The sequence below is a fragment of the Echeneis naucrates genome, chromosome 23 (assembly GCF_900963305.1).
Source record: "Echeneis naucrates chromosome 23, fEcheNa1.1, whole genome shotgun sequence".
In the NCBI taxonomy this organism is placed as follows: Eukaryota; Metazoa; Chordata; class Actinopteri; order Carangiformes; family Echeneidae; genus Echeneis; species Echeneis naucrates.
Window position 1 is genome coordinate 8,831,906 of NC_042533.1, and position 18,873 is coordinate 8,850,778.

Below are 18,873 nucleotides of genomic sequence, written 5' to 3' on the forward strand. Positions count from 1 at the left end.
GTGAGAGGGAGGGGGAGAAGGAGAGGAGGGGAGGGAAAAAAAAGGACTTGATCACTTCTGGTTGCTTTAACTTGCATGGAGGTTGTCATGGAAACATTTCTATGAACTTAACGGGGGTAAAACCTGAACACTGGCCATTTAATTGCCTTAAGCGTAGTAACAGGGCCGAGACAGCCATATCTGAAAACGCATTGTGTAGGTTATGTGGACGGCGCTCGCCGATATGTTTAGAAAGTGACGCTGGTGGACCCTTCCTCTGATTTTCTTACCCATTCCCCCCCCAAACGCAGCAACACCTCGAGGGTTGAGCGAGCAGTCTGTTTCATTACAGAGGTGTTGGGGGATGGGTGATGGTGCAATTCAAAAGCTAATCCAAAAGTGAGCAAGTGTTTCATTGCCTTGGAACTAATATGATTCAAAACAGAATTGATGTGATCAGTGCATAAACCTCACCGTCTGTACTTTCTCTAAACTGCACTCAGCATTTTAAACATGGTCTGCACTGTCAATTATAACGGTGTCTGCATTCACAGCAAATGCACACAAAGTTTAAGAATTACAAACACAAAGCATTTTCTACCTCAGCTTGGCGAGAAGCAACAATTTTCACATCTTAGATAAAATCATGCATCAACTAGTGTGCACTGAGCTGAAAGCCGAATCTTAATTTTGATAAATGATTGAAACGTATGACAGGGTATACACATTAATCCTGCGGAGGACATTCATTTTCCTATTACCATAATGTAGAGCACGACCGCCTGATGATAAATGCAGCAATCAAAGAATGGACGCAGAGTGGGGAGAGTCGGGGTAATAAGTGCACTGCTCCCAACAACGGTCAGTCTCGGAGGGAGACTAATAGCAAGTCCCTCCATCGCTCTTATTGCCTTAGAGAAAAAAAAAAAAAGATGTATCCTGTTTTACACAAGTGACCTTAGATACCGCGGACAACTCCTTGACAACAAGTAAACAACAGATCATGGACTGTTTTAAGCGTGCTTTAAGAAATAATTACTGGGGCGCTAACAGAGGGGCTGATTGTGCACTGTCGCTGACATATTTCACTTTGGGCATTTACTGCCGCCTGGCCTTTGAAGAGTGAGAGCTGCTGAGTGAGGGGAAAACTGGCCCACACCTGCAAAACTGAGGAGGGAACACCTGTGCACCCTGCGGCTCAAACAAGGAGGGTCGATCCAGCTAATCCAGGGGTGAAAGCTGATCAGAGGACAGGCCCGAAGAGTTCAGCAGCTCCAACTACCTTGTTAGCCTTTCTTTAACCAAAAAAAAAAAAAAAAAAAAAGTTACATCTATTGATTTTTTTTTGGGACCACAGTGATTGCATGAGAACTGTGGCAAGATACAGAGAGTGAAATAGAGGAACATAAAAGAAGAATCTTTTATGAGCTTTAGGTGTCAAGATGAATTAGTCTGAATTTTATCATTATGAAAACTAATATACTTCCAGCAACTCTGTTTTGTTTTGGGTTTGGACAACGAAAAAAGATGGAATATAGAAATGGAGCAAGCGAGCACGGTAAGGCGTTGACTGCTGATGATCATAGATACTGATGGTGCAGATATAGTGATCATGCTGATAAAGCATTGATAATTGATAATTCAGCCTATGCTTTAAATCCTCATTGCATTTAATTGATACACATTATAGGATTGTGCCTAAGAAAACAGAGACAGCAGTTGTCAAAATAAATGAGCATTGACAGGATCAGCTCCTGATGTCAAAGGTGATAATGCAATAGCTAGATCAATGAAGGTTATTTTTTTTAACTCTTTATCAATCTGATAATTAAAACAATTAGGATGACATATGGATGTTTATCTTCTATACCTATAAACACTTATATTACATACAATTAATTCATTGTGCGTTAGTTTAGTTTCTGCTGTTAGTTTTTGCTGCAATATAGAAAAAGGCAAACCAATAAAAGCAGACACTAAGTATAGGCTGTAAAATATCCTGCAGTGGCATTCATGCAGATATAATCCGACACTTCCTGCTGAAAATGAACAAGATTATTATCAATAATATTGCCAAATTTATCACATTTCCGAGCGAGGATACGCTTAAATTTTTTGTTTTAGAAAAGGTAATTTGGCATTTGATGCAAATGACGGTTAATCTTTTACTGGCAACACCTTGAAAGCCGAGTTTAGAAATTAAATTATAATGTGAGACGAAGCAATAAGTCGGATTTTCAAAAAAAAGGTCAGCGTTGATCGTCCGGACCTGGACGGAGCTGTCTCAGTGTTCTGACACACACACACACACACACACACACACGCACAAAAAAAAACCAACAAAAAAAACACGCCGAACACAGTGAAATATGCGAGCAGCTGCTCTGTTATTAAAATAAAAGAAAAACAACAACAACCACCACCACCACCACCACAACAACACCGTAAGTCCGCACCCGGCGTGTTGAAAATAATAAGCTTACGCATCAAGTTTCGACGCGAAACAAACTTGTGTCCGGCGGTCTACTTCCTTAATTCAGCCGCGGCGGACAGAGAAGTAAAGTCAAAGAGTGAGCACAGAAATACGCTCTTTCTGCTTGGAAGGAGGAAGGAGAAAGGGTAACCCCCCCCCCAAAAAAAAAAAAAAAAAACTTACCACAAAAAATGGCAGGTATAATTTCCCCCTCACGGTAAAAGTCAAAGGGACGCACCAGGTGAGAAGTCGTCGTCCTCTGCGCTGCCGCGGAGATCTTCACACGTGACTGCCCGAGTTCACCATAACGGGGAGAAAATGAACAACAAGCTGCAGAGTAAATAAAAAAATAAATAATAATAATAAAAAAAAACCAAAACTGAAATATTCCTCTGCCGGGCACCGCTGTCGGAGACACACACTCTCTCTCTCTCTCTCTCTCTTTCTCTCTCTCTCTCCTGCCGTCTCCAGTCAACGCCGCTGTTATTACTAATGCAACAGAGGGAAAAGCAGTACACTTCGCCCCGTTTGAATGACGCGCAATGCCAAGGAAGAAGCGGCTTGTTTTTTTTTTTTTTTTTTTTTTTCCTTCTTCTTTTTCCTTCTTCGTTACGATTCAAACACACATCAAGCCTGTATCCCAGCAAGCAAGTATATTTGGGACTAGGAACCCCCCCGGGGGAGGCACTTGCCGCCTGTGCGCGGAGGTGAGCGGCATGTTGTTATTTTTGGGCTTACTGCGACCCCGTGTGACTCCAGGCGCCACCTGCTATGTAAACAAAAAGTAGTTTTTCCCCCCAAAAAGTTCGTTTCACCCCCTTTTTAGGGGTTAGTCTTATTCTCCGAGCCACCACCACCGCCCCCCCCTCAGCCCCGGCCTACCCCCTCCCCCTTTCATATAAAATTGCCCGCTACAGCCGTACATTGTTGTCGGGGATCGAACCGGTAACCCCTCCAGGAACGGGACGGTTCTCGTGGGCCGCCCGTTGCTGCCCATCTGAAACTATTGGGCTCACAGAATGGAAAGCCGCAAAAGAGTCGCTTTATTGCAAAGACATCCACAAGAGGGAACGAGATATGAAAAAAGGAATCAATATATATTCCCATTATGTGCCTGTAATATTTCAACCAAAACGTCTGCATTTTGTGCGTGTGTGTGCGTGTGAGAGTGAGTGAGTGTGTGTGGCAGCCTCCCTCCACAGCAACCACACAATGACCAACACCTAACACCCCCCACCCCTGTTTTTTTTTTATATTCTCAGAGGAAAGTGTTTGATTTTCTTATATTTGTGTAAAACACGTGTCTCTAATATTATCACTTCCTCTGTCAGTCTATTATTAATCTATATTATCACAATCCTCTCTCAAGAGTATAAAATCAGAATTAAATGTGTTTTCACCAAATCAGATTTTAGCTTCACTATCTTCCTCGTCAGAAAGTCAACTGTACAATCTTGTTTTTTTCTCTTTTTTATATCTGCAGTACTTTTATTTGTGCCACATTTTAAATTAGCCTTTATTAAGACTACATCTTATATGCACTTCATTAATTTAAGCCAACGTGCGGAGATAAATACACGTATTTATAGTAATCAAGTAAAATAAGAAGGGTTGATAATGGGTAACCTATATGACTGAATAGGCGACCTAGGTTATATATATTTATTGGTGTTATTAAAATGCACAATTGCACGTCTTGATGTAAACATGTTTGACTTATTCTAAATTTCAGACAGTAACTGCCTAAAAAAAGACTTTATTAGAAAGAGAAGATATAAAAAGATGGATGGTTTGAAGGAATTTTCTTCCCTCTCCTTCATAGACGCTCACAAAGTCATTTACCCCGTTTATAAATTTCATATTAGATCAGAAGCCAGTCAAACATTGAACAGTGGTTAAAAGGGTTTGCTTTCATTTACCTCCCCCCCCCCACACACACCTCTTTTTTTTTCAAGCCGCTGAGACGTTCACGGTCAGAAATGAATGACCAGATTATTATCAGAGGAAGAGAGGAAAGGGTGGGGAAGGGGGCAACTTTTTCAAAATGTAAGAAACGCGAGAGTGACGCCTCCGCCGACTGTCATTCCTTCTCCTGTCCACATTAAAATTTTTATATTTCATATGATCTTCGTGTTAGTAATATTTGTGGGAAATGTGATTTATAGTTCCACGGCTAGAAGGCTTGTAGTTGATTCTGCAGGTAAAATAAACGCAGCTTGCATTCGGTGTGTGTCATTCTGGATGTGAGGAATAATTAAAAATACCCGAACGTTTTGAAGTCCCAATAAGCATAAAATACTCAATATCTTTTCCTTATCTATTACTATTTTTTACAAGTATTATTTTAAGCCAATATTTCCCCACTAGATGACCAGCCCTGTGCTTATAAAAGTGTTTCTCCACACTGGTGGTACTGAACAATTACCTTATTTTCAAAATGCGAAATGTAGAAAAAAAAAAATGTTACACAAATTTATATTTGATGGGATGGAAAAAAATCCTGTTTGAAAATATGGGCTTGGTGGATCTATGACGTTGTCCTGTGGCGATATAATTTTCTTGTTTTGTGTACTAATCGTAACTGCTAATAAAAAATTCCATCAAATGGGAACAGGGAGAATAAGCATGCGGGAAAAGAAGAGGACGGGGAGGAAATTGTGGTTATTTGCTGCCACCTACTGAAAAATGCAAGTAATGCAGTCTGTCCGCGTAACATTTAATCGCACTTGGGAAAACCCCACATTGTCCCTCTCCCTGTGCATCGAATGATTTTTCCCCAACAGTATCTATAATTTGAACACCACCACCTCTTAAAAAGGGCACACTGAAAAGCTAATTCCTTTGCCTGTAATTACGGCAAATGTATTTTTGCCTGATCGCATAGTGCCCTCTACTGATATACATCAGACCTGCAAGTTGTCCTCATGATCAATTCAAGGAGTTCACAAAAGACATTTTTTTTTATAAAACGTGTTTAAAAAGTGCTGCCTTTCCATTCACATGTTATGCCATCAATTCCTTATATGAACCCCTTTTAAAGTTGTGAGTAAATTCACAGATGATCCTATTTTACTCGTCACGTGTAGTATCTTTCAAATTGGTTCATTTATAAAATGCACACGAGATCATTCGATACTTAAAATTGTAGCTACAATTTAAAGTCATTTGAGGAGAAATACCTGTGAAGAATTATACAACTGGCACGAATTAAAGTCTATTTACAAGATAATCTGGATGGTGGGTGGTCGATTCATACGCTCAGGCACACACACTCAGAAAAATTCAAAAAATGAAGTCCTTCTCTGATGGTAATGATACAAGCGGATGGGTCCCAAATCCCAACACACAATAATTTGGTACATTATTGTTCACAATTTAGAAACGTAGTCTTTTCTTACATTCTCCAAATGGAGGTCAGAGGTCAACATTACGTTGCACTATATTGCACTTAAGCAGAGCAGACACTTACCCAGTTCCAAGTACTTCACGATGATCCTCCGACTGCAGACGTAGACTGTAGCATCCTCCTAAACACCTACACAACATGTGACATGCTTTCACTTTGTCAGAACACTGAAACTGAGATTTTTTGATTTTGCATACTGTAGAAGATCTGACAGGTGCTCTCATACGTGTGCTCTGCTTGATTTAACTTGTCTTTTTCTTTTCACTGCAGGGCACACACTTGACATGACCACCCTTTTTTTTTTCTCCTTTCTTTTACACAGTACACATATTTTATTTTATTCTTACAAAATATATATGCACATACACTCAATCAGAGCAGTGACTCCATGCAGGGTATTACTGCAACATTTTTATTCAATATCCAGTAAAGGCTAATGATGCTAGAAATTGGTATTTGAGTGTCCATTTCCGCTCATCGTGAAAAAAAAAAAAAAAAAAAAAATCTTTATCTCCATCAAGCTTAAAAGCTGCCTGGCTGTATATTAACAGGAACAGGATAAATCGCAGTTTCACAAAATGACATACAATCTGGGAAGAACACACAATCACAACGTAACAGATATAACAGAGGTGTGAATGCTCAACAAGCGTGGGTTTACGCTTCCTGATATGTAAATGGTCTGGCCACATTATGAATAAACCTTTGTTTGCATGGCAGTCTCTGTTATCACTGGCCCTTCATACAGACAGCATGCGCTTTAAACCCTGATCAACATTCAGAATCTGAGCGAATAAACTTCAAATACTGACCTTTTTTTATATTAGTTTTGCATTAAAGCTTTTTGTAAAAGATCATTTTTCTTGAATTTGTTTTGTAACTTGCAAACATATTGTGAGAGGATAACTAAAGGGATAACTGCTGTGGTCTAGTTATGTGTGTCCTATTAATAGGCCTGGCTCAGACTCACAATGTTCAGCTGTAACCGTACTCCATCTGTCAAGTCACGTCCTCTCCCTGCTCTCCCTTCTACAGTATTGCTGCAGCCAGGCTAGGGGCACTCTGGTCTGTGCCACCCTCCAAGCCAGACAGACAGCAGGACAGGCCTCTTAGACCATCGCACATTATGGAGGCTCTGTACATCCAACCTTTGGAGGAGGATGGAGTGACGGTGGAGAAGCAGGGACAGGAAAAGAGTGGAGAACAGGAAAAGGAAGGAAACGAGGCCTTGTCTCAGGGATCTACCACAGAAGAAGAAACAGACGAGGATTCAGAGCCAGTTGTTCGCAGGAAGGTTTCATTTGCCGATGCGTTTGGCCTCAACCTGGTATCGGTTAAGGAGTTTGATGACGTTGAGGTTGAGTCAGAAGTCAGCAAGCCTGCTGAAATGGAGGCAACCCATCCTTTAGAGGAGTTCTACATGTCCTGTCTGTTTACAGTCCCATCATCCCCAGAGGAGCTGGACCAGAGGCTACAGGTGCAGATGGTTGAACTGGAGAGCATTGAGCTTCTCCCAGGCACCACTACACTCCGTGGCATCATCAGGGTGGTCAACCTCTGCTACAGTAAATCTGTTTATGCCCGGATCACCCTGGATTGCTGGAACAGCTACTTTGACCTGTTGGCAGAGTATGTGCCCGGATCCAGTGACATGAAAACAGACCGATTCGCTTTCAAGTATACTCTGATTCCTCCCTTTGAGAGAGAGGGGATCAGAGTGGATTTCTGCCTGCGTTATGAAACATCAGTGGGCACTTTCTGGGCTAACAACAAGGACATTAACTATGTGCTGTTCTGCCACCAGAGAGGACAAGTGAAAGAGCAAGGGCCTCAAGTGCTAGAGGATAGTCCTAGCTACTGGAGCAAGAGGAGCTGTCTCAAAGCTAACTGGTGAGAGAGTCTTTTTCTAAATGCGCCACTGCTGAAGGAAGTCACATCTCCCTCATACGTTGACATTAGATGTCATTTCCCAGTAACCAAATTTCAAATTAAAAGCAGGCTTCTTTGCATTGAAACTTTTAAAAGTAAAACTATTACAGGCTCTTACTGTCATCAGTAAGAGACAGAGGAACATTTCAAATAATTAGAGAAATGAAATTGAAAGTGAAAGTCACTCTCATGAAAATGTGCTATTGCTCTTATTCTCATATTGCTTGCTGTCTGGGCCTTTTGTATGTTTTCAGTAAGCTGTTATATAACTTTTTGTACTGTACAGCACATATTGCCCATTTACAGTCAGCTGCCTGTCCAGGTTTCCATGACGTTTCAGTGTGGCCAGGACAGACAAGCTTTTCCCTCTTCCACACCGGTTCACATAGTTTCTTTCTACTTTGGAAATAATAGCTCTTTGTTTGTATGTTCTTGTCCGATTTGATTTCTTTTAAAATACGTGGAATTGCGATAATGCATCAGATAAAAATATTTCTGGCAAAAGGCTGCAGTCACAGGTGCACGCCGACAGCACTGAAACAAGCAACTCACATATTATGTGTGTACCTATTGCACTGTATTATAGGGTCAGGGCTGATGCAGGGATAGCACAGGAGAATTTTAAAAAAAAGGAAGTAGTATTGAGGATCTGTCTTTGATAAAATACACAGGCTAGGTGAAAATGCTGATCCAGTCTTTAGTCTGTCCTTCCACTAACTCAGAGAAATGAGATACAGAACAGGTAAAGCAGAAACAACTACAAACCTTAAGACATTATGAGACATGGTGGAAAGAGGGTGCCAATGAGTTTGACCCTTCTAATCTAAAAAGCTGGAGTGGTTACTATCTTGTACACCACCACTCTTTTTTTATATCCAGCTAACAAAAGGAAATACACCCAACCATGAAAAAGCCACAACTTTTCAAATACAGAAAAAAAAAAAAAAAGCTGATAACGAAAGACTGAAATATAACTTAGTCAATAGCTGCACTGCATAGTGGCTGTAACACATATCTGTGAGCTTATGTAATGTTGTTATTGTCTAATTCTAAACCACAGGAGGGGAAGTGCAGAGGAAACAACAAAGGAGGCCATTAACACCGCAACATTTGCTGCAAGTGTGTATACCCAGTGTTTCTGTCTGTGTACATAACTGTGTGTGTTTTTGTCAAAGCGTGCAGGCAAACTTTGACCCTTTCATATCTCACCTATTTTGCAGACGTCAAATCCAGTCATAAAGCAGAGGAGGCTGACAGAAACACAGTGGACAATGCAGATTTGCAATCATTGTTGTACCATGAAGAACAAAACTCTGTGGTGAGGTTTATTTATTATCATTCTGAGTCTAACTTGAGTCAACTTGAGTATAACGTGATACTTCTACGAAATGCACACAAAACAGTTCATGCTTAGAGGAGGCAGTTTTGCCACACTGACCTTTTCAGTCTCCGATTGCAGATTTGAACTATAGAAACGAAGTTAGAATGTCTATGCATTCTTTCGAAGGTATAAATGGTAACTGAGCCAGATAGGCAGGTCATACGGCACACAGTGCTGATTGAGTCCTAGAAGGAAATGTAACATCAGCTCGCCTTGACACTTGAGAACATGTCTGGAGTCACCTTCTATTAATAATGAATGGACGCTGCATGCAGACCTGTGTGAACCTTTAGTCAAATTGATGATGTGCAAATGATGATGCTGGTTGCCTTTAGATACAGTTCAATGATTTCAAAGATTTGTTTAACCTTTGACCTTTCTGACAGGCGGATAGTGTAAAAAGTCAGCGCAGAGGAATACGTTTGGCACGTGTGAAGGACTACCTCTCCAGAAGGACGCGCCAAATACCAAAGGCTTATTCACATGACTCAGGCAGTGGCCAAAATGTTTCCCAGTCTGTGCCAGCTCAGTGGAGTGACTCTGCCACCTGCCTTTATAACCGCCAGAAGAACAAACCAAAGGACGGTCCACAGGTCCACACCGACCATCAAATCCCCCCGCTTACACTGGACTTGAACAACGATAAGCCACAGCCGTGGGAGGGTGCTGACAGGGATGATATCAGGGCAGGAAGTTCACAACTGACATTGTCAAAAGTCTCGATGAAAAAAATAGAAGATCTGCCTTCCGTTAACGATATGTGGGAGACTCTTCTTAATGGGACGGATGACACCACAGATAAAGAAACCTCAGTGTGTGATGTATGGCAGGAATTTCTTAATGGTCTGAGCAGCAAGGACCATTCTGATGTTCCAGAGTCAGAGTGGTTGCAGACAGCAGCTTCAATGTCCCCCTCAAATGACAAAGAGCCCCAAATCCAATATGCAGCAAGCCGTCAAGGATTTCAAGAATTTCAGGTGGGCCCAGGTACATCCACTACTTTACAAGCAGACACCTCAGCTGCATGTCAGCCCCTGTCAGACAAACGTGAAACACCGTCGGCTAATGTCGCCTTGAACACTGAAGCCGACCAGCTAGCAGAGGCATGTGTCAGCAGTCCAAGAGATGACAACACAGCAACACAAGTTGCATCCCAAAGGTCACAGACAGACTCTGTAACAGATATTTGGCAGAAATCTAGCCTCAAGGGAGCAACGCCTGTGTCCGAGGGTTCTGTTGACAGTTCAGCTGAGTGTGACAAGTATGCGATCTGGGAGAGAGAAAGCGAAGCAATAATAGGAGGAGCAGATGGACTAGGAGGAGATGAGCCCTTCACACGACACACAGCTGACTTCGTAACAAGCTCAGGGGAGTTGAAGACAACAGAGATGACGGTAATGCCAGAGTCTCAGAATGCCAGCACTGGTGATACGATCTCACAGGGAGCTAGGCTGGATGAGGGGCTTTCTTCCAGAGGGGAAGGCGAGGTTACAGGTACTACACACAATGCATTGGTTGATACGCTGGCATTTAGGGAGACAGTCAGACAGGGGACAAAGGACGAGGTAGGGTTTGTATTTTCCACGTCCAGACACGGAGCAAAGGAAAGAAGCATGGAAAATTGTACAGAAAATCAAAAATCTGGACAAGAGGATGTATTTAGGCCACATAAAACAGAGGAGTCTCAACTCTCCCAGAGGTATGTAGATGAAAAGCAACGTGAGGAATTCAGGCTGAACCAAAAGAGTAAAAATCCATTACAGGAGAACAAGAAGGATGAAAATGAAATAAGAACAGCAGTGCAGTCACATGGACAAGAATTCAATCCAAGCCAAACATGTGAAGGGGATTTCAGACCAAGCCTTGTAAAAGAAAGTGAATTCAATTTGGATGAACTGGAAAACAAAGATCTGGTATCAAACGGCAAAGAAGGATCCAGACAGAAAGAGATGATCCATGAATCAAATGAGGCAGCATGGCAAACTAATGATGACTCTTTACAATTGAATTCATCAGTCTGGCAGACGGGAAACACATCAATAGTTGCAGAAACACATAATAAATGGGGGGAAGAAGTGTACTTTCAGAAAGAGAACTCAACATTGACACATGCAGAAAAAAACACACAGAAATCAGAACCAGGTGAACATGAAATGGTCTCGAGCAGCAGTGAAATAACGGTGGAGGAACAAGAAATAAATCCACCATCTGACAACACTCACGCTGTAGAATCAGAAGACAGACTAAACGTCTTCCAAAATGACCATGATACACTCAGACCTTTCCCAACAGATAAATGCAACCCAAACCCCACAGAGGAGGACGTTACGAAAGGTCAGATGGAGGATGTAGGCAGTAAAACGATCCCAGGAAAAGTTATGGTGAAGGAGAATATTACACAGAAAGCCATTTCAACAGAACTTCAGTATCAACCTGAGATAATAGAAAGAATAGAGGAAGATATGAGTCAGAGAGAGACAGATGAGAGAGTGAGTTTTGGTGAGCTGGAAACAGCAGCAACAATGGGGTTGATGGGGAATGTGGAGGACCCTCAGGGAGACAGGGAGAATGCTCCAGCTGAAGGGAAAGAACAAGAGTTGTATGCAGAAGGTGAGAGTGTCCCATGTGTTGAATCTAAAAAATTGTCAGAGGGAACAAAAGAACCTATTACAGCGGCTAGCACTGTTGCACCTGAAGTGATGGAGTCTAGTCCGAATGAGATGCTCATCGAAAGATTTGGAGAAGGTTTGGTCTCAGGGATTTGGGATGATGTATTCAGGCTGAGAGCGCCGGCTCCTGAAAGGGACACAAATATCACTGAAGGAGAGGGGACAGATATCAGATGCGATTGCCAGCTTCGTTCTGAGAAAGATGTCAGTGATGCTTTTGATTCAGGTATATTTTCCTTGACAGAATTACAAAGAGATCTAGAGGTAAGCCCCTGTCACCATCGAGAAGAGGCCGTTGCGACTAATAGCAATGAACAATCCACAAAAGAAAGACGTCAGTCACTCGTCAAAATAGAGCAAACTCCCTCACTCTCTGAATTACAGGCAGATTTGAATTTAAGTGCCCATCTCAGTCAAGATCTCACTGCCTCTTTAGCTACTCTGAATAGGCACTCATTGACTGAATCAGCCCAAGCTCTGAGCTCTCTAAAGGATCCAGAAAACTACTCTCAAATAAAAAACAGATTAGTCACCCATCAGGAGACAGCCAGACAAACAGAAGACTGTTTAGTTGGCCAAAAGGAGAATTTCAATCAATTATCTCCCCATTCTCCCAAACATCCCTCCTCTGAGAAAATAAAGAAGTCAGACGGTCTTGTGTGGTGGAGTCTGTTATACGTGCTCAGTCACATCACCAGACTTATAATATGCACCTTTTTAGTTGCTGGATTCTTCGTCATCATTTTTCTTTATGATTTCCCAGCATTTTTTGCACTCTACATATTTTCATTGAGCTGGTGGTTTTATAAGTGGAGGAGCCATAGGCTGGCGATGAACAAGGGGATAGCGCATGAGCTCACAAGAAGAGGAGAAAACGTAAAAGAGTGCAGTATTTAGCATTTTCAAATAATAATTATAAAAACTTCCATATCTTCATACTGTACATTCACCCATTAAAAATGTGAGAGCAATGTGCTCTCATGACTTTTTTTGTATTGGTGAAAGAGAAAAAACACAAAGTTATCTAACTTGAACCCCCAAAAAGGGAGCCAATTACTTGTGTGGTCTTTTCTGTACTTTAACATTTTTTCTTTTCTTTTCTTTTTTTTTAAATTCTCTTCTTTTCTTCCCACCTTGGAGGTTTGTCTACAAGTTGTTTCATCCTTTTCCTTTATTACTGCCCCCCCTCCAAAAAAAAAACCAAAACAAAACACGATGATAGTAAATCATACACACATACATACACAAAAATAATAACAATAAATAGTCATAACAATATTGTTCATGGTAAATGTGGGCTTGTCAGAAACAGGATTAGGGGAAGAAAAGACGAGAATGAAGAAAAAAGAAAGGGGGATAAGATAAAAACGTTTTGGTCTACTTGTGTGTGCGAATGTATGTACCTGTGGGCATATAGCTTTGTTTTGTTTTGGTCTTAGAAGGATTAAGAAGGAATTCCAGGTTTCATTAAAGACTGTTATATTGTTTTAATGTGTGGTGCTCGGTAAATTCTGTGTCTAATAGGAAAGAGACAGTGCTCTCTCACAGACTTTTGGATCCCACTCCCTGTTGTAAAATAAGAGTTCTTTGTCCATTGGTGAATGATGGGGACAATGGGATTCTGCACCTCAGGACAGTGCCGTCCAAAGGGACTGGACGAGTTGGCTTGAAACTGGTGCTACCAAAAGTGTACCGTGAACAGGTGTTTGTTTTGGCCAGCTCCAGTCTCTGCATTTTACCTTGGCTGATGTGGATTCTGACAATAGTTTTTGTTGTATAAGTTGCAAAATTTTAGCTTAGCAGTTAGAGAAGATGGTTTTATTGATTGTTGTCAGTAAAAACACACCGTTTTCCAACCAAGTCATTTTCTCATTTTACAGTTGGGAGAGTTATAATGCTCTCTAAGGTGGAATGAAGTCTAAAAATCTGGTTGATTTTTATTTATTTATTTATTTATTTGTGATTTCCATGTTCTCACTTAACTAAGAAGAGGTTTGTTGCGTGCTCTTGGTTGCAGTAATTTTGGATTTTAATTGTTAGTCGAGAATGTGGTCTCTCCCAACCCCTTACTTCTTTTAATAGTGTATTGAATGATATGAATTGCTTTTTGTTTTTTGAAGAGGTGATGGAGATGAATGAGTCAGTGGAAAGTAGACAGGGGTGCTGTTGAAGCCATGTGTGTATCTGGCCTTTGTGGTGATTTAGTGATTTCAGTGGTTTTCTTCCTGGCTGAGTTGAGAAGATCTGATTGTTATTAGACTAATTCAGTTTGACTGATTGTGGTAAGAATGAAAGGTCAGCAACTGAAACAGGATGACATCATTTTTCTTCTATTTATCTAACAGTGGGTTATTGTTGTTGGGCTCTTGACATCTAAATAAACAATATATCTGTTTTCTCATAAGAAAAGGTTCTTTTGGGTCACCTTGTGATTAACCATTGTGTAATGCTAACAGAGTTTTTCTGGGTTCTGTTCTTTTTTGGTAAAACTGAGCAGTTAGTGAATCAAGAGTGGACTGAGGTTTCAATCTTAACTTTACCCATTTGTCCAGCGAAAGGGGCGGTTTAGCACAAGACTTGAGAAATGTATATGGTTCATTTAAAATATCAGATGAATGGATGAAGAATAAACATCATTTTAAACAGAAGAAATATTTTTCATTTAATTCCTCTGCTACACTGTCTCATGGCCTCTGTGGTCCTCATGTCCCTGGAGAAGTCTGGCTCTTGCTCATCAAATGAACAATTTTTTTTTTGTTTTTCAAAAATACTTTCATCCAGTCCATAAAAGACTAAAGCCAAAATAAAAGAAAAAATTTCCTATTTTAAACCAGCCTATTGTTGAAAATTTTAGATAATGCTGATGTGTATAATGTGTGTATATTTGCTGTGTTTTATGGGCCCAATATTTCTTGATGGAACACAATAACTTACCTTGCTTTTCTTCCAATAAAACAATTCATATGAATGAAGAAACTGTTTCGAATTTTCTGTTTGTCTTTTATCATGACAGAATTAATTTGATCACTTTTATAGTTTCCCCTTGTCATGTTCATTTATTTATTTAACAATATTTTACCTAGTGGCAACATGAAGAATAGATATTTGATATGAAGTGTCCCATTTTCACCCAGTATTTATATGGTATAATGTAACTTATCTCTCATCTTTAGAATTACATTCAACTTTATTTCATTTAAAAAAGTTTCTTAGTCCTATTGCGTTAGCTGTTAGCACTTGTAGGTAATGTCAAATTTCATTTTTTGAATAACAAACATTTATATAGTATACAATGCATCTCTCTTTTACTTGAAAAGATTTTCATTATTCATATAGAACTAACCCTTTCCTTGACCCTAAAATGATTTGTTCTGCATCTACCCAAAATCTACAGCATGAGGAGATATACTGAACTGTTCAGCCATAGTGAATTTGTGAAATTTCATCCCTCATTGCTTGCTGTGGAGTGTTAATACTTCATATGAATTCACATAAATGGTCTTGTCAGTTTTCATCTTCAGTTTCGTCCCATGTAGTGTGTTGGGGAAAAGTCATTATCCCTGTTGGCAGATAAACTGTGTTTAAACTGCCACAGACTCCTTCGGTGTTATTTACAACTCACTGGCCCTGAGATGATGCCCTTCACAGACCAGAGGAACAGTCAGCAGTTTATTGTTCTTGGATTTAAAGACTTCTATAAAGATAATTTAGCGATTGAAAAAGATGAGAATTACGACAATGTTCAATGAAATAATCTGAGGAAGTGAAAATAAAACATTTCTCTGGTTCTCTGATGTCATATTCTTATCAGCAGATGAAATGGATAAACCCTTTGAACCTCAGCAGCAGGACTTTAAAGTGAACATGCGCCAATTCCAGCCTGCGCCTCAGAGAAATCATTCATTGCTCCAGTTTTTAGTGCCTGCTGACAGGAGCTGGGGTTATGTCATTTTATTCAATTTATGTAGCAACGGCATTTAGTTAGTCATGTGACTAACTAAAGACATTTTACCAAAATACTATTAATTCAAATTCAACCTTGTAATGTCCACTTCACTGCTCCTAACAGATGCCTCTCCTAAACATACCACTTGTAGTACTATTTTGGTATATTTCATTCAAATTCAACACATAATAATGCATTTATGATATCATTATAATTTATTGTCATTTTCATATTGATTAAACAAAACCTACAGCATTTGTTGATTATCTGTATTTCTTATTATCTGGATCTGTTATCTTAACACCAATAATATAATAATATTTAAGTGTTTTTCATTGTGAATCCGGTAATTGTAGTCAATTATATTTCATTGATGAGTTGTAGTGATGGATAAAATGAAATAATTTCATACAGTTGCAAGAGCATGGCATGAGTAAATATACTTCTGCATGATTTTTTAAATGTGCTCAGGGTTGACAATTTTGTCAGCGTTGTGTACTCATATCTGTTCCACATAATGAGTGGCCATCCTACGAGTATTTCATACAGGGAAATGTGCCAGATTCTGCCATTTCCAAACCTAAATAAAGCTGAAATAAAATGGACAAAATACAGTTAAATGGTGCAGATAACCACATCAGAAACTGATCAGAAACATTTACAATAAAATGTATATAAATGCTTACTATTAATACAATTTCATTCTGATAGTCTCTTAACACTGGTATGGCTAAACCTGTTGTAGAAATGTTATCTGCTACGGGACCACAAGCAGAGATCTCTCACTGTGCGACACCGTGTGCGATAAAGTGGCGTTTTGAGTGACACTGCAGTTCAGTAGAAGTCACTTGATCCAGTCTTGGGCATGCTGACCTTTTGTAAGCTGGCTCCAGTCCGATGCTGGCACATTTAGCAAACTGGCCAAAAGCCAGTGTTGTCGCAGTGGAGGACTACCCTTCCATTGCAGTTCTATGAGGAGGCAAAGCTTTTGTAGTGCGTACAGATGAAAAATAGCAGTGATGGGACAGGAAGTGAGAAACAAAGACAGAGGTGGACGGTATAGGTAGGTATTCCTTTGGGGGTAGAGACAGCTGAAGTCTAATGCCAATGTGTAATCATTCATGTGTGAATTTAATTTACATTTTCAGTGTTTGCCACACTAGACAGAAATATTGGGTTGCACTATAAATCCAGATGGCCGAGGTACAGTAGCTGTTGGACAGCTATCATACTATCACAGTGATAAACAATTTCATCCATCCATCAATCTACCTAAATAGATAAATGGATAGATAGTTACGCTTTGCAGAGCTTTAACACTTCATTCGCTGAGATTGTAAAAAAAAAAAAAAAAGTTAATTACTATATGGAAGACAATTTTTGTGAGCAGAAAGCATGTAGCAGCTTTCACTCCGGTCAAATCAGGAGACTGAGGAGCCTGCAGTTAAAAGAGGCTCAGCTAACTCGGATATCATCCCAAAACTTCTTTCTGGACTAAAATGAGAGCCTGTGCTAAGCGTATGATCTTCATTGATGCTGTCCTCATTTGCTCTGCACTCAGTGTGAGTGTGTGTCGGTATGTGTTTCTGTGTACATGTGTATTTAAGAGGCAAGTTATAAAACGATTACACTGCCATGTGAGACATTCCTCTATTAATATTTAGCACGCGCTTCCTCTTCTACAATATCAGTCATCAGGGCTTTAAAAGTCTATTTAACAATTTATTGTTTCCTCCTACAGTTGTCTGATAATGTGAGGAATTTAATCAGCTTATAACAAAAAGAAATTAAGAAATTAAGGAAGTCAGGAGAAGTAGATAAAACAGTGTCAGCAAACAGTTATAAAAGACGGACACGGTGCAATGCAACATTTTCCCCAGCAGATGGCAATGCAGCTCCACTTTTCAAGGAGTCGACTACATAGTCTGTGTGAAACCGCAATCTTATCTAATGGTTTTGGTTTATTCCAAAGGGTCATGTGATCACCTCAACACCATTTGACACATTCTTCATAATCCTAAACTTCAGATACAATTTTGCATAATAAGCAGGTTGAATCAGTGTGACAAATACATAACAAGCCTTTTTTTTTTTTCTCTCTCTTTTTCATCCCTGTGGCAAAAATAACTTTTGCAGTGAAGTGCACTGCTGGGGACAAGAGGGTGCATGAGGACATGGTATGTGAGTGCATGAGAGTGCAAAATGAGGCAGGGCCATGTTATGCGGCCTAAGGGGACCAGAGGCACTCTGCTGACAGATTGGAGACCTGACAGAATGCATCGTCCACACTCTCCCCAGTCTTGGGAACCACTTTTTACTCATCCATTTTTCCATTCCGCCCTTGCTGCCTTCCTGTCAGCGCCCCATCTTCCTCCTCGCCCTCAACCATCAACCTTGCCAGCTTCATCTCCCATAGACATCCTCCTCCTCCTTCTCCTCTTGCCATCTCAGCCTCTTTCTATCTCAAAAAACCTACGTGCCTGCCCTTCCCCCCTCGCCTCAGCCTTGCCTCCTTCCGTGATTTCCCTTCGCGGCTCGACATTCCCAGAGGTCCGCTGGCTCTTGCATCACTGAGGCTTTTGCCACTTGGCATTTGAAAGCTGTGCATGCGTGGGATGCAGTCACCTCCCATTCCACACAAAATGCAGTACGCTGACTGCTAGAGGATCCATTTAAGATTAAAACAGTGGAGTGGTACCATACGGCTGCAGGCTTTTCCTTTACGAGTCTTCTTTTTTTCCAGATTAAAGATTTGAGGTGCAACTGATTGATGGTAACCATGTAGAGCACCTTCCACCAAGACAACAATGCCTTTTCTGTGTTTCACCTCATTTCCCAAACTACATAAACGTAATACATTTCTGTCCCAGTGAAATAAGGTACCTGTTTAAACAGAGCCAAAATAGTTTTTACCCCTCAAACTGACAGGTGTGTTTTTTGTTTTTTGTTTTTTTTAAATCAGTTAGTTTTATGCATTTTAAACACCATTGGGAAACACATTGTAATAATACATCTTATACATTTATAGCACCCATTTCCATGCTCCTACTTCCTATGGTTTCATTTGCACCATTACCATGATATGACAGC

The 18,873-nt window shown here is 40.4% G+C and overlaps 2 protein-coding genes across 4 annotated transcripts in view; one reads left to right on the forward strand and one right to left on the reverse strand.

Annotated features, from left to right (window-relative positions):
• Nucleotides 1-2,996, reverse strand: part of foxp2 (forkhead box P2) — a 101,686-nt gene extending 98,690 nt beyond the window's left edge. For all 3 annotated transcript variants that reach the window (XM_029494710.1, XM_029494709.1, XM_029494711.1), the window contains exon 1: nucleotides 2,636-2,996. The gene's annotated coding sequence lies outside the window, so the exon portion shown is untranslated. The remainder of the gene's footprint in view (nucleotides 1-2,635) is intronic.
• A 3,940-nt stretch (nucleotides 2,997-6,936) lies between these two features.
• On the forward strand, nucleotides 6,937-13,094 carry ppp1r3aa (protein phosphatase 1, regulatory subunit 3Aa). Its single transcript, XM_029495162.1, has 4 exons — nucleotides 6,937-7,748; nucleotides 8,848-8,906; nucleotides 9,008-9,105; nucleotides 9,555-13,094. Exons 1-4 carry the CDS (start codon nucleotides 6,985-6,987, stop codon nucleotides 12,732-12,734), a joined length of 4,101 nt encoding a protein of 1,366 aa, XP_029351022.1. The 5' UTR covers nucleotides 6,937-6,984; the 3' UTR covers nucleotides 12,735-13,094.
• The last annotated feature ends 5,779 nt before the right edge of the window (nucleotides 13,095-18,873 follow it).

Excerpts from the sequence above, each read along its gene's own strand:
- ppp1r3aa (XM_029495162.1), top strand. The coding sequence starts at position 6,985 with ATGGAGGCTCTGTACATCCAACCTTTGGAGGAGGATGGAGTGACGGTG. Across the intron at positions 7,749-8,847 it reads AGCTGTCTCAAAGCTAACTG|GAGGGGAAGTGCAGAGGAAA; the intron begins GTGAGAGAGTCT and ends TCTAAACCACAG. Across the intron at positions 9,106-9,554 it reads ATGAAGAACAAAACTCTGTG|GCGGATAGTGTAAAAAGTCA; the intron begins GTGAGGTTTATT and ends CCTTTCTGACAG.